General features: G+C 40.1%; 1 protein-coding gene across 4 annotated transcripts in view; it reads left to right on the top strand.

Annotated features, from left to right (window-relative positions):
• CA8 (carbonic anhydrase 8) overlaps positions 1-16,579 on the top strand; it is a 292,778-nt gene that overhangs the window by 194,508 nt on the left and 81,691 nt on the right. For all 4 annotated transcript variants that reach the window (XM_037802537.1, XM_037802541.1, XM_037802539.1 and 1 more), the window contains one exon: positions 6,444-6,568. In XM_037802537.1, coding sequence (XP_037658465.1) covers positions 6,444-6,568 — 125 coding nt within the window. The remainder of the gene's footprint in view (positions 1-6,443; positions 6,569-16,579) is intronic.

Genomic DNA, 16,579 nt, shown 5'->3' with positions numbered 1-16,579 from the left:
TGGGAAGGAGGGGACATCGGACACAGAGACATGGAGTTGGGAAGGTCTAGAGATTGTACAAGGAAAGGTGAATCCTTCAGTACATCTAGAAGAAAGATTTATTCATGGTAGAGGGGATTTATGGAAAATGAAATGGAGAAGGTATGTTGGTGCTAATTCACTAAGGCCTTGATCCAAGTCTAAATTTTTTTTTTTCCTGTAAGATAAAAGTAATAATTAGGGCATTGCTCTAAGAAAAATTAACCTACAGCACTGAATGAGATGGGATCTGGGAGGGATGGGAAAGCAACTGTGGTATTGGCAGTTTCGGTGGAAAGGAAGGGATGACATAAGATACATTTCTGAGGTTAAATCCACAGAACTTGGGTGCTTGATGATGTGTAACAGGAGAGAGGAGGGAATTGTTGGCAGGACCTCCAGGGAGCGAGCCCAGTGCCTTCCACATTTTTGGTCTTGTCACCATCCTCTTCTCTGCTCTGGGCGTATTTCAGCTCAGCAGAATCCCGCTTAACGTGGCGTCGAGGCTCGTGCCACCTTCGAAGTGGGCCCTGACCGGGGAGACTAATGGGCCCATTACCTCCTTGAGTTTGGAGGATTTTATTAAGGCTACCAGGTCGCTCATTTGATTTCTCTCTAGCACAAATCAAATGAATCATTGTACTGCAAGATTCTGAACATTTTGAATGTGCCCAGGTAAATAAAAATGAACATAGTTACAGCAGTCTGAAAAATAGCTTAGGTATGAAAAGATAATTACAGATTTCCAGGCTGAGTGGTTTGATACATAATTAGTGAAAAAGAGTGTAAGCTTGTGCGATAGAATGCCATTCTATCTGACTAATTCACTTCCGGACCATCCATAGGGGAGAAATTGCTAATCAGGATAGTCCATTTGTGCCGTTCATTAGAACTTATTATAGGAATTTTAATTAGAAAATTTTACTTCTGGGTCTTTTATAATTCTCACTGTTAATTTTAGATTAGATTCTTCTTATTATTAATACTTTTTTTTTCCAAAAATGACACCTTTTTGCAAATGTTTCTTACCAGCCTTGCTGATTTAAGATGAAAATATCAAAAATATCTTAGAATTAAGGAAGAAGAGGCACTTTATTTTTTATTCATATGAAATGTCAGAGTTGTATTTCTTCATAATCATATTTATTATCGGCTACCTTTGGGGGACTTGAATTACCTGGCCAGTTACTTTAATCCTCTGCTTTACTTTGCTTTATGTAGTTGCAGCTTAACTGGCTGGCTCTCCAAACTGTTGATGTCCTCTCTATTCTTAAGAGCTAAATACATTTATTCTTTGATATGAAATGAAACAGTAGCTTAAAAGTCACAAACAGTATAAAATTTTGATCTTTGCTTTTCAGACTGCAAATGTTAAAAACAACTAATTAGCAGTGTTGTAAGAATGTTTTATGAATACATTTAGCATGCCCTAAAAGTTAATCTGTGCCTATAAAATGTTTAAACTTATTAAGAATGAGCTATTTTGGATCTGGGGAGACATTTCATTCCCCGGGTTGCATTGGCGGCCGTCCTCCGGGTGGGAGCCAGGGCTCTAGCTTGCCGTCCCCGGCCTCACCATGTTTTGCCAGGACTCTCACTGCAGTGCTCTACCTGGTCAGACCTGCCCTTGCCTGGTCCACCATCTGTACAGACAATGCAAATATGATCCTGTTACTCCGCTGCCTGAGATCCTTCACTGGCTCTCTCCGGGATAAATTCCAGCTCCCAAGCACAGGCTGCACATTCCTTCTTGATGCCCATATCTTGAATCTGCCTTTGGCCATTGGTAACCTCACGTTTATTTCTTGGAATAAGTTGTTCCACACCTCTGAGCTTTTCTCAGGCTGGTCCCTGTGTGTGCAATGCACTTTCCCCACTTCTTCCCTTAGCTTACTCTTTGAGACTCTCTTATCTCCTCTGGAAATTCTTTCCTGACCTTCTGTTCCCTCCTTTTTTCTGGTGTGGGCCTTTCTGTGTGTTCTCATAATACCTTGTGCACCCTCCCTTCCTGCTCCAAACCCATCCTATGTAGACATTAAGTTTAGATCTGAGAATTCCTTGCCCACGTAGAGGCTGGATCCTTCCTACTTTCTATCCTCAGTGGTCGTGGCACATAGGAGATCTCAAAACTTGTTTGTTGAACCAGCAAACCTTAAACAGCAGCCTTTGAGCAATCTTATAAATTCGTTCTCACCAAAGGGTTCTAGAAAGATTAGCCAGATTCAGATAAATGTGTATATATTAAGTTTTTATGGGGTTTCCGTATTTTGCAGAAGCTTCCACAGGAGACCTCTTTTTTACATCTCATAAGCGTTATGGCCATGCCTATTAAATAGCAGTAAAGAAAATGGAGCCAATAGCAATGCTGTCAGTTCGTTTTATATTCTTTTCACAAGTTTGTGTTTCCAAGGAAGTGCTGCACGTCATCAGTTTGAATTTCATGTTGGTCCATTGTAGTTTTATTGAACATTATCATATTGCAAGAAATAAACCTTTCAGGCAGTGACCAAATATCACTAAGCAAAGTTTGATATTCATAAATTTAGAAAAGACATACCCATTTGTAGACCGATTTCCCTATAAAAAATATAAGCTTTAAATAGCATAATGCCTTAAGAGGACATTGCCAGGTGGATAAAACAGAGCTGCTATTTATTTTTAGTCTATAAAAACAATCATTCTTAGGTGGTGGACAGGCACTGCTTTTACCTGGCACCTTGTAAAACCCTGAATTCAGTATTTTGTCACCTGTTTTTTATGGCTTGGTACAACCACGTGATTTTAGTGTAAAAGGCCTCCTGAGCCTGGTTCCGGGCTGTGTAGGCCACCAGCTTCCTCTTTCTCGTTGCTTCCTGGAGGACCAACCCAGACCACCCTCCTTCTGGTGCCCATTTTTTTTCTTTAAGTTATTTTTTTGTTATGAACTTTAACATGTATACATAACAGTGATAACTTTCAAAGTACGATTTCACAAGTTGTTAGAGAGCAAATTTCAAAGAATGTCGTGGGTCACAGTTCCACAACTTCAGCCATTTCCATTATGGGCTCATTTTTTAACCTAATAGAATGTGAGATCCATGAGGCCAGTGGGTTTTGTCTGTTTTATAAAAATCAATGTATCCCAAGCACTTAAAACAGTGCCTGGTTCAAGGTAGGTGCTCAAAAGGATGAGTAGATAGACTTCCGTGGGCCTGGAACATTTCCCTATCAAATCATGGATCTGTGCAGTTTTTTCAGGGGTGTTACAAATATAAGCCTTATCCCCAAGTTTTCAATTGCAGGTTTCATCCCTGTTAAAAAAATACTGGATGTCAGTCAGGTGGGAGACGCATTTTGAAGCATGGATCTCTTTTTGGTTCTCTGCAATTACCGTCAAGACCAGTTCTATCATCCATTTCCATGGGAAAGTACCGCTGACTGCTCTATACCTGTTTCAGAAACTGTGTGTGTGTGTGTGTGTGTGTGTGTGTGTGTGTGTGAGAGAGAGAGAGAGAGAGAGAGAGAGAGAGAGAGAGAGAGAGAGAGAGAGAGAGAGAGAGAGGGTTTTGAGTATACACTCTGAAGGGGTTTTGGAGAAAGATCTTTTTCTAATCTTTCCCTTTTCACATGTGCTTCATTTCACTCTACTCCTCTTACTTTTTCCTTAACAATGTGGAGCTTGTATCTCCTCCAAGATCATCTTATCACCTTCTTTTAAAGGTAGAGTGTTGCAGAACTCACCCCCTAAAGCCTGGGGTCAGTCCTGGCTGCAGAGGGGGAGAGGTGTACTCTCTCATTCTGAAGGTACAAATGGGATGTGCCGTGAGACTTAGCAGAAGCTTGTTCCTCTGTTTTTTTCCTTTCTGATTTGGGAAGTGGGACAAGGCATGCAGTGGGTAGACCCAAGGTCTTCTCCCCTTTTGTCTTAAGCCCAAGTTTGAACAGCCAAGGGAAAGGAGTGAGTTGTGAGGTTGTTCAGGAACTGTGGTATGCTGGTTGAAACAAAACATTTCATACCTTGTTACGTTCTTAAATCCACAGAACAGATTGTTATCCTATAGGAAGATGTAATGAGTCTGCACTGAAGTTCTGAATATCTGTAAACCTCTTAAAAAAAAAAAATTGAGGTGAAATGCACACAGCATTGTGTTAACCATTTTAAAGTGAACGATTTAGTAACAACCACCCCTGTCTACTTCCCACACCTTTTCATCACCCCACAAGAAAACCCATTAAGCTAGCTGCTCCCCATTCCTCCCTTCCCCTAGTACCTACCTGGCAACCACTTACCTGCTTTCTGTCTCTATGGGTTTTTCCATTTTGGATATTTCATATAAATGGAATCGTATCATATGTGACCTTTTATGTTGGTTTTTTTCACTTAGCATGATGTTTTTGAGGTTCATTCAGATAGCAGAGTAATCAATACTTCATTCCTTTTTACAGCTGAATCATATTCCATTGCATGGATATACTACGTTTTGTTTATCGTTCATTTCTTGTTAGACACTTGAGTTGCTTCCACCTTTTGGCTATTGTGAATGATGTTGCTGTGAATGTTGGTGTACAAGTATCTGTTTGTTTGAGTCCCTCTTTTCAGTGCTTTTGAGTAAATACCTAGGCCTGTAACCTTTTTGTTCCATGAATTTCAAACAGTGTTTTTGATTGTCCTGGGAAATAAGATGAGATGGAATACTCAAAGGAGAGAGTGCAGTTTAGAAATCCATACTTACAGGAGTTATTTATTTTTCATGCTCACAGGTACTGAAATTTCTTTTCCCCTGTCCCTGTCTCAGCAAAGGGATGTGCATCAGCAGAGTCGAGTTCCAGGCTCCGTAGTGGAGCTGGGTGAGTGGGGCAGGCCACCAGTAACCCCTCCTGCACTTTTCTTGAATGTCATTGGGGTGTTAACACTGACCCGTCGGATTTGTTGAGACTTAAGTAACACCAAGCATGAGAAAGAATGTTAAAAATTATGCTAGATAATATTATCCTAAAGGCCACTCACCTTGCCTCCCTTCCCAACTCCATGCAAAGTTGATCCACTTGAAAAATTAAAATCTCTTTTTACTACTTATGTTCTCTTTTCTTCTTTTTCAAGCTGCCTGAAAGCTCACAAGCAAATTTGTAGGGCACTTTTGGCAAGCACTTCCTGACATGAATTTCGTTTGGTAGCCTCATTTCTCGATCTATTTTCTGCCCCATTTCTCCATCTATTTTCTGCTTTTGTCTTTGTGTTCCCTTTGCTCTCTTTTCTGATTTATGCTATCTTGATGGAAGTGGCCTTATATCCTTTTGGGAACAAGTTATTATGTGAAGAGCTAATCAGCCAAATAAATATTGCTGCACCCGTTTGCTTACTTTGCCTTTGAATTTTGGAGTAAGGATGGACTGCGGAATTTTTCCCAAGGAGAGTGGTTTGGGCCCTATAACTGCCCCCCACAAAGGGCATTGAAGTGAGAAAGATAATCTGTTTCAAAGCATCCATTTCTAGAATCGGGGGAATGAATTTTGTCAGCTCCTTGATTGGACGTACCATATAATTGTTTTTTTGATATCATTTAGAATTGGAAGTTTCTAAAGCAAAAGTGCAGCAAATTTTGTATTGAAATTGGCCACTTGTTTGTAATAAACTTCATTTTAAGCTTTTACGTATGATATCAAGGAGTGCCTAACTAAAGAAAGGATTTCATTGTTTCACAACAGGCTCTTGTATAAGTGTGTTTTTCATCATCCTTTAGTGTGCCTGTGTTTGGGACAGAGTTCTGGGTCATATTCAGAAAAAAGAAATCAAGATAGGACTGTGTCGGAGTAATGTAAATATTTTGAGTATTGTCAATATTTTATTTCAGTGTTAGTTTGTTTGCATTGCGTGCGACACAGAATAGCAATCTGCTATTTAATCCACTGTTGGACAATCAGATTGACTTAATAGAAATTCCTTTGATAGAAAATTTTATTAGCCCACCCCATTCTCTAAGCTGAATGCCAGCTAGGGCAAATGGATGATTGGTAAGCATGTTTTTTTTTTTTTTTTTTTAATTGATAGGTCTACAGCAAATTAGCAGTCATCTGAATCCTTAACTTTTGGTCATTGCTAAGTTTAAGTCTCAGGGAGGGTATGTATAATTAGTGCATTTGTTCTCCTTGTCTACTCCTCTATCCAAAATACACAGGAAGCTAAAATATAAATATCATTACCAGGTATATCTTTTAGAGTTTTTGAACTTCTACTGCTTTATCTGAATGACCAACACAAGAATTTTGACCAAACCCGATAGTTTAAATTTACCTTGCAGTCATGATGTATTTCTCTTTTTTGCTGTGTAAGTTTAATCTATAGCCACTCATGAGAGCTTTTGGCAAAAATTGTCCTCAGTATGTATAATGCTGTGATAATAAATATGTTTGACATGTAATTAAATAGAATTTATTTTCTTTTTCAGTTCTGTCAGGAGGACCATTGCCTCAAGGGCATGAATTTGAACTGTATGAAGTTAGATTTCATTGGGGTAGAGAAAACCAGCGTGGTTCTGAGCACACTGTTAATTTCAAAGCTTTTCCCATGGAGGTAAGAATTAAGAATTATCTAGCAAAACTCTTGTTGTTTGCGTAAGCTCTTCAGCGATTTACTGAAAATGGTTTAGTTTAAAAGTGAATGCGTAGTTCTTGCGTTGTACTGATTTGTATTAAAATAAAAAAGGGCTTCAAGATAATGTGAACTTGGGACAGCAAATGCAGCTTTATACCTACTTTAATGGGCTTAGGGTATACCCAGCCTTACATGAGTAATTGCTAATAAAGGAAACCGACCCTCCTAAGTTTCATCCCAGGGTTATTACTGTTATAAAAATTCTCCTGCCTCTGCATATTCAGTCGGTCATTTTGGAAGATGCTGTGAATAGGTGATGAGCTGAAAGCAAATACCTTTTGGAGAAACCTCAACAGCAATTAAAAGTCTAGTTTAACCCTGTTTAAAATTGGTAGGTTGGTTTTATTCATCCCAAGTCATTAGAGAGAGTTTTTGAGAGTAATTCTTTTGCCTGAAGGATTCCCTTCTCCATTTATCTTCTTAGTCAATTCCTCCTCTTTCTTCGGTATCCAGTTGAAATATCATTTCTTCTGCGGGGCTTTTCCTGAGTTCCTTCCATAGGCAGGATTAGTTTCTCCCTCTTCTGGGCTCCCAGTGTACTTGGCACGTTGTTGCCATGGCACCGAGCCCATGTATGGTAATGTTTGGTGCCTCTTGTATCTTTCCTCCGTTACTGAACCCTTCTCATTTGCCTTCAGAAAGTAATTCTTTTTGTGGTAACGTATCTATAACACAAAATTTTCCATTTTAACCACTTTGAAGTGTACATTTCAGTGGCATGCATTACATTCACAGTGTTGTGCTACCGTCACCACCATTTATTACCAAAACTCTTTCATCACTCCAAACAGAAACTCAGTGCCCATTAAGAAATAACTACCCATCCCTGCCCATATTTTGGCTATTGTGAAAAATGCTGCTAAGAACGTTGGTGTGCAAATATCTGTTTGAGTCCCTCTTTTCAATTCTTTTGGGTTTTTACTTGGAAGTGGAATTGCCAGGTTATATGGTAATTCTATGTTTAACTTTCTGAGGAACCACCAAACTGTCTTCCACTGCGACTACACCATTTTACATTCCCACCAACAGCATACGAGGGTTCCTATTTCTCCAAATCCTCACCAACACTTGTGGTTTTCCATTTCGTTTTTTTTTAAGTAGTAGCCGTCCTAGTAGGTTTTGATGTGCATTTCCCTAATGACTAATGATGTTGAGCATCTTTTTTTTATGTGCTTATTGGCCATTTGTGTATTTTCTTTGGAGAAATGACTATTCAAGTCCTTTGCCCAATTTTAAATTTGGTTGTTTGTTTTTTCATTGTTGAGCTTCTTATTTGCCTTTATCCCATTATCTAATACATGGCTTAGCACATTGTTGACAAACCTTCCATGCTTGTGCTATTGATGGACAGCCCTCCCTGTCCAAGCCTTATTTATATTTATTTCTATAAGTAATTGCAACTGGCAGTTCTGCCCAAGAAATAGCTCCTCAGTGGGATGTAAGAGTACAGGGCAGGTTGGGAGGTATGTTTCAGGGGCTTCTGGAATGCTGGTCTTCTTTCTGGGTCATTTCCAACTGCTCATATGCTTAATTAAGTGTTGGATTGCTCATGGCCAAACATCATGTTCAGTTCCGCCTCAGTTGCTGAAATCACTACTATGTAATTTTATATAAATGGCATGCCTATTTTAAAGCAGGAAATTGGATAAAGTGTCTCTTAACATTACTCCAATTAACAAAGTTAAAAAAAAAATCCTTATAGAGGCTCAGGCTGTCTCGTTAAAAACAACCCAAGTCTTAAAAGTGAAATAGTAAACATTTTAAGGACATAAGGAATGTAAAATCAGATGAGTCACTCATTCAACCCTAAGTGTTTTATGGGAGATTTTTTTCATTCAGAAAGCATTTATTCAGCCTCTTCCACGTCCAGGTATACTAGGTTCTGAGGATACAAGGACAAATAGAAAGAGGTCCATGATCAGAATTGACTGTGGAGTTTTCAAATGATCTGGCTATCTGGCTGCAGTCCAGAGCTGCAGAATTAGAAATGCTAGGATGGGAGGGCCCCAGAGGCACCCGTCACCTTGGTGCAGGTGTTGAAGGTGGTAGCCTTCCTAAGGCCTAGCCCCATCAGTCCCTCCAGATCCCTTTTGACATTTTGAGTGGTTTACGCGTGTCAGCTTGGGTGGAGGTAACAGCACGGGCTCAGGCCGGAGGTGTGGCCTACTCACCCTCTAATAGAGGGACCTGGGGTTGGTATGTGTTGCCTTCCAGGGTACCTCGGGGATCCGTGCCACTTGCAGAGGCGTGTGTAGATCTTCCAGTGGTCTCTGTCAGAGCCGTCCGTCAAGTCTAAGCTTACTGGTTAGCAGTTCTAAGCTAACTCATTAAATTTATTTTTTAGTATACTGTATTGGTTTATTAACTGAATTTTTAAATAATTGTAGACTCACATGCAATTGTAAGAAATAAAGCAGAGAGACCCCATGTATACTTCATCCAGTTTTCCCCAACATGGGCATTTTGAAAAACTGTAACACAGTATCACATAATAACTGACACTGATACAATCCATCAATCTGATTTACAGTTTCCCAGTTTGACATACTCATTGTGTGTATGTATGCAAGTGTATATTTAGTTGTATAGAATTTTATCATGTGCATAGTTTCAGTGTTTTGCCTGAAGTCTTGACCAAGATACAAATCTGTCCTCCCTTTCTAAAATACTGTCAGGTCAAAATTATTGTATAAGTACATTCATATAGTATTTTCATTTAACCAAGTATGTTGAAGTACAGTACATTTTAATCAAGTACAGTAATTCATACAGTCCTTTCAAGATTGGCTTTTTTTCACTCAACTCAGTTCTGAGGGCTTTCGCCCAAGTTGCCGTATCAAGTTTGTTTTTTTTAATTGCAAAATAATATTCTATTGTTTGTATATACCAGACTTTGTTTAATAACTCACATGTTGGAGGACATTTTGGCTGACTCCAGTTTTGGATTATTACAAATAAAGTTTCTATGAACCTTCATGTGGGTTTTTGTGTGGACGTAAGTTTCCATTTCTCTGGGATAAATTCCCAATAGAACAATTCTATTTCATATGACACCAATTCTGGGTCATATGGTGGTTGCATGTTTAGTTTTTTAATAGCCAAATAATTCTAGAGAGGCTCTCCCTTTTCTACGTTCCCACCAACAATGTGTAACTGTTCATTTTCTTTGCAGCCTTGCCAGACTTTGCTCATGTATCTATATTTTTTAGCCGCTAAAAGATATGTTAATCTTATATCCCGTGATCTTACTGAACTTGTTTATAATTGAGAGGCCTCTTTTTATAGATTTCTTCAGATTTTAGGCATAGACAATCATATTATCTGTCAATAAGTATAGTTTAATTTCTTCCTTTGTAACTTTTATGCCTTTTATTTCTTTTTCTTGCTTAATTTCAGCAATTAAAACTATTAGTCCCATGTTGTGTAAGAGAGGTGAGAGGGCACACAATTGTCTTGTTCCTGATCTTAGGAGGAAAGCACACAGCCTTTCAACATTGTGTCACTAGCTGTAGGTGTTTGTAGATTGTCTTTATCAAGTGGAGGTAATTCTCCTCTATTTCTAACTTGCTGAAATTTTTAATCTTCAGTGAGTGTTGGATTTTGTCAATTTTCTTTTCTGTGACAATTGAAAATAACGATCATGTTGTTTTCCTTCTTTAGCTTTTTGATATGGTGGATACTATTGACTGATTTTCAGACATTGACTCAGCCTCACATCCGAGGAGTATATTCCATTGAAGCGTGTTCTATAATACTTTTTATATGTTGCTGAGTTCATCAGTACCCATAAGGGGATTGATACGTAGTTTTCTGTTTTGGTAATTTCTTTGTCTGGTTTTGGTATCAGGGTAATGTTGGCTCCATAGAATTGAGTTTGGAAATGTCCTCTCCTCTTCTGTATTTTGGAAGTAACTCATTAAATTTTGAGTCCTGATAACCTCTCATGAAGGGGCCACTGCCTTTTCCTGAGAAGATACACTTCTGGGAGAGAATGTGTGACCCAGGTGAGATGGAAATATCAGCAATGGTAGTAGACTGTCTGTCGGGCTTGGCATAAGATGTCTCCCTGATCCTCATTCTGACCCTGACCTTCCCTTAATTCTTGCTCTCATTCTCGCCCTTCCCCGACCCTCACCCTCACCTTCATCCTAACCCCCTTCCACGGGACCCTCTCCCTCCCCTTCACTCTACCCACCCCCTCCCCCAAGTATTCCGCTCCTGCATCCTGGGGCACCCTTGACGTAGTCTTAACTTGGGTGGTGTGTCCTCTGCATCTGTTTGCACCCACTCGGGAGCTAGGGCCGGTCACTCTTTCCTGTGTCTGAGCATCGCCGTTGCCCGTTAGTTCCTGGTGGGAATGTGTGGTGTTGCCGAGACTGGTCTTCCTGGACAAAAGGCCCTCTCTTACTGCAGAAGGGACACGAGTGCACCTTGAGGGGGGGATGTGTCTGTCCTGTGTGATCAGCAGGTAGTGTGCACATGCCCTCCTTGTTCCTGGGTGGGCTGGAGGCAGTGCCGAGGAGGAGCTGGGAGCTGGTCATCACGTGTGGTCCTGCTCACAGCGAGATCTATGAGCTCTGAAAACTGGGGCTCGCTGCATTGGCCCATTGTAACATTGGGCTCCCCTGGGCCTTTCAGGGATGGATCCCACGTATCTTTGTCTCCCAAGCCTTGAGCCCATCAACACTGTCCTCACTGTCCATTCTTCTTTCAAAAGCCTTTTTATTATGGTAAATCTGAATGTATATAAAAGTAGACAGAGTAGAGTAATGAACCCTCATGAGTTTCTCTCCCAGCTTCAGCAGTTATCACCTCATGACCATCTTACTTCATCTGTACCCCACAGATTTCCCCCTCATACTATTTTGAAACAAACAGATTTCATGTCATTTCACCTGTAAAAGTTTCGGTATGCATCTCTAAAAGAGAAAGCCCATTTAAAACACACACACATACAAGGCCTTTAGTACACCTAAAGTTTTTTTAATTAACAATTATTTTTTAATATCAAATACTCAGTTTCTTAATTTCTGGTTGTCTCATGAATACCTTAAATTTTAGCAGTTTATTTGAGTCAGGAGCTAAATAAGGTCCACACATTGTGACTTGGTGATGTGTCTCTTCAATTTCTTTTAGTTTACGAGCATCCTCTCCTTTTTGTCTCTTTAATGTTCAACTTACTTCTTAGGGAAACTTGGTCCTTTTTCCTGTTGAGTTTTCCACAGTCAGAATTTTTCTGATTCTATCCATAATACATTCATCTGTCCACTGTATTCCTATAAATTGGTAATTTGATCCAGATATGAGATCAGCTTCACTCAATTTTTTGGTAAGATTTCTTCATTGATGGTAGTGTGGTCTTCCAGAAGAGACATGTAATGTCTGGTTAGCTCTCTTTGGTTATGCTGTTAGGAGCTAATGATAATGAATACTTAGATTGATTAATTCATTAGTGGTTGTGAATAAGTGGTATTCTTAATTTATGAACAGAAATGCTTCCTTAATTTATTAAGTGAAATAAATAACTTCCTACATCACTATTTGGTTGCCTTTCATACTGTTCATTTAGGAAAAGCAGGGTAAATGCTTGATTCTTTCCCTTTATTTACTAGTTTTTATAAGTGATTGGTCCACTAACAACTTCCAATAATGACTAATTAATTTTTTCATAATTATGGACTTAGGAATTTAAACATGTTTTATGTGTTTCAACCCATTGTAATTACTGTCTTTATTGAGTCTCCAGTTATCTCTTTAGTGGGTACTGGGAGCCTTTGAAATTGGCCTCTGAGTCCTTTATATGACTCTCACAGTCTTTGAGATCATCCAGCCTCATCTTTTAGATTTTCTTCCTTAAACCAACAAACAGCCATTTCTCCAAAGAATCTTGGTTCCTCTTGGTAGGAAATTATTTTGCAATATAATCTGGGCAATACGGTTGCACATTCCCATTTAGGTCTTTTCCAGTGGATACAATTAGGAAAGATATGTGATTTTTAAAGATGACACACATTATCATTATTGATTATTCTTGTTGGGTGAGAACCAAGAGATACCATTCCTCTTGTCTGTTTATTCTTTCCTTCCACGCTTTCCTTTCTAGCATACAGTATGGTCCCCTTCTAGGCTTCCCCCACTGAGCTAACACAGAGCCGTGTTTAAGATCACACGCTTTGTACTCAGAAAACATCTAGGTTCGTATCTTGGCTCCACCACTTGCTAGCTGTGAGGCCTTGTGTAATGTTCCTGATATTTCTGAAGTTTAATTTTTTTTACCCTGTAGGATTATCGTGAGGTGTAAATTTGGTCATGCACACATTACCTGACATATATCTCACAGTCTCTACAAATAAGGTGATTACTGCTGCTGTTAATTAGAATGTCCTTTTACATCTGCACCTGAAGGAGACTTCAGAGCAAAGTTGCAGGCTTCTGATAAAGTTCTGCTACAGGGATACTGGTTGGGAGAAAGGCAAGGGAAGAGGTGATACAGGAGGCACTTGGGGCTTGGACACTGAGCTGAGACCTCAGATTTATTTTGCAGATAGAGGGCTCTTGTAGGACTCAGGAAGAAGAGTTTGGCAGGAATTGGAAATGCTCCTGGAGGAGAGGCTTTGTTGTTTGTGGGAGCTGGGGGGCAGGAGCTCTGGAACCCAGATGCTCCAAGGAACCTTTCTCTGTCTGGTAGGGTCAGAGTACCTGGACAGCCACGGTTGAAGGGATTTCCTATCCAGTGATGCTGAGCCCAGCAAATCAAAGATAGGATTGAGAAAGATGTAAATAAAGGTCTGGGAGAGAGTGAGTACTTAACCTTTCTTTCTCCATTACAGCCTGGGTGGCCTGGGACGTGTTTAAGTAGAGCTGAGGGCGATATCTGAGTCCAGTGTCTAGAGGTGAGACCAAAATTAACATGTTGCCAGAATTTCAATGTGAAGGAGGCATTGAGAAAGGCAGAATCTAGAAGACACTAGACTAGATCAAGAAGGTTCCAAGTGGCTGTCCAGAGCAGCTGAGCTGTGGCTAGAGAGGGAGCTAATATGATGCCAAACAGACTTAGACCAGAGTAAGAAAGAAAGAGGGAGAGAGCAAAGACCTGCCAGTTTGTTGCATTGGACAACTGGCTAGACAGTAACGCATTTGTTAAGATAGGGAAACAGGACAGTAGGCAGGTTTTATGGGGAAATAGCAGATTCCATTACAGAAATGTGGAAGTTGGGATGCCTGGGATCCTCCAAGTAGAGACGTAGAGTAGGCAGTTGGACAGATGGTTCAGGAGTTCAGGAAGAGAGAAGCCTGGGGGGGGGGGTGATTCGGGGGTAAGTGGGGAGGTGGCTGCTGTTCTCAGGGTAAGGGAAGTTGAGAGTGAGGGAAGAACATTCAAAAGGCGAGTGGAGGAAGGACCACCTAAGAAGGAGGCTGGGGTAGAATAGTCAGAGGAGACCAGGAGAGGGCACTGTCAAGGAAGTGAAGGCCACCGACAGTTTCAAAGAGGAAGAAGAGGTCATCAGTATAAAAATGCAAGGGAAATCAAGTCAGATAAGCATTAGAAGTGTTCATCATGTTGAGCCAGTGTTCGTTCAAATGACAAGGGGATTGACTGGGGAGGGAAAAAATACAGATTACAGTAGGTTGGGAGGTAGTGAGGACAGTAAGTGAAGATGGTTTCTCAAAGGCCCTGATGGGGAAGGTTGGGTCTTCAAAGTTGACCCTTCTGAGAGTGTTTTTCTCAGCGCCTTATTGACATTCTCACATTGTACCCCTTTAAAGAAAATTTTAGACTTGTCTCACTGTCACCCCCTGGCTACTGCCCATAGACCCCACCAGAGAAGGAAACAGTCCACAAAGATGAGAATGCATCAAAGAGGAGGTTTTAATGTATTGGAATAGTTAGAAGTAAACACCTGAAACTGTCAAACTCCAACCCAGTAGCCTAGAGTCTTGAAGACAATTGTATAACTATACAGCTTACAAGTGTGATTGCGAAAGCCTTGTGGATCACACTCCCTTTATCCAGTGTATGGATGGATGAGTAGAAAAATGGGGACAAAACTAAATAAAAATAAGGTGGGATGGGGGGATGAAATGTTTTAGGTGTCCTTTTTTAGTTTTATTCTTATTTTTATTCTTTCTGGTGTAAGGAAAATATTCAGAAATAAATTGGGGTGATGAATACACAACTATATGATGGTACTGTGAACAGTTGATTGTACGCCATGGATGATTATATGGCATGTGAATATATCTCAATAAAACTGAATTAAAAAAAAATGACAGAGGAGAGAGGATGTGAAACAAACAAGCCCAATAAAAAACCAGCCAAGGGGCTGGGTGGAGGAAGGCAAAGTGAGGGGAGGGAAGAGCTGGAATATCAGGGGCTCAGCTCTGCTCTCTTCTTTGTGTTTGAAAGGCCGTTTCTTCATTTAGTCTCAGTCAGTTCTCAAAGGTGTGCTCTAGGGATCAGACATTTCAGGGGGTGATGGAATAACGGGGTAGGCAGTAACTTCTAGGAGGGAATGGAGTGGTTTTCCTGGAGGCACACAGAATTTGCAGGCTTGGGAAAGGTTAATTAGGTTGAGTCAGTGATTTGTGCTCTGTACTCTGATTTTCCAGACCAAAGGTTTTGGTAGTGCTTTTACTACTCCAGTCCATTAAGCACAGGTTATGGTTTGTTTTGAGTGAAGATTAAATTCTCAAGGTGAGGCTTTGTTTCTGCAGAAATATATCTGTCTGTCTGTCTGTCTGTCTGTCTGTCTGTCTGTCTATCTATCTATCTATCTATCTATCTATCTATCTATCTATCTATATCTTTAGGATAATGGAATCATTGACTATAATTTTTCCAAAGGAGGTGACAATGCTCTTTTCTTGGTTGTCTCAGAGTAGCTCTGATATAAACCTAGAGAAAATACTTGTATCAGTCATCCAGTGTTTGCTTAGTGCGATATCCTATTAGGTGTATAAATGCTGAGGCTTGTAGAATTAGAGGGAAAGATCTGTAGCCTGGGGGTTTTTATGGAGGCTGTGAATACTGAGCTGGGTTTAAGGAAGGAGAGTGGTTGGAATGGAAGAAGAGCGGAGAGAGGGCCTCCATGAGAAGGAACCTTGCAGAACACAGGAATGAGTTGGCTAAAGCATAGTGAAGTGGATAACTTGGCCTTGGACCCCTCATCACCCAGAGCCGCCTCATGTCTAACAGCATGGCCAATAGGGCAGTGCAGAGTGAGGGCACCAGGAACCTTTTATGGCACACAAGTTTTTTTTTTTTTTTCATTTTTTAAAAATTAGATGCTGCTTTTTCAAAGTAGCCTAACTCTGTGGTTTCTCTAATACTTGATAAAATATGACTAATCCTTACCCATACATAGCTACTTTGACAATTCTGTGGGAGAGTGCTTCATTTTCATGCTAAATCAGTAAATAAATAATTAAATAAACAAACAAACAAATAAATAAGGGGATGGGCAGACTAAAAGTATGGTCAAGTTTTAGTTTTTCTGAATAAAAGCATTACTAATTTTTTGTTGTCACCTTCATTTCGTAAAGAGAATCTTTAACATCCAAATCTAGGAAAAATTTGATCTCAGAATCAAGCATGGAAATATACATTGAATAGATTGATGTTGTGTAAAAACTCACTGTGTAGTTTCTGTTTTCCTCCTTTCACTACAAGTGATTGATAGTCTTTTTTCAGGGGTGGAAACTGAACTTGGCCACAGATCAGTACTTGGGAGCCAGATTTGGAAGATACCCTGTGTGGTGGGCTGACATTGATAGGCTTCAGGCCTGCAAGTCTATGATTTTAAAGCAAATTTTCAAGAAAGAGGTTCAGCCATATTGTAGGTCAGGCCCTTATCTTTATTTATATTGTATTTAAATCACTGCTCTCTGCACTCTGAAAGTACTCACTGATAACGAGCCACATTCCAGCTG

This window comes from Choloepus didactylus, chromosome 14 (assembly GCF_015220235.1).
Source record: "Choloepus didactylus isolate mChoDid1 chromosome 14, mChoDid1.pri, whole genome shotgun sequence".
Classification (NCBI taxonomy): Eukaryota; Metazoa; Chordata; class Mammalia; order Pilosa; family Megalonychidae; genus Choloepus; species Choloepus didactylus.
This window is presented reverse-complemented; position numbering and strand designations above follow the sequence as displayed.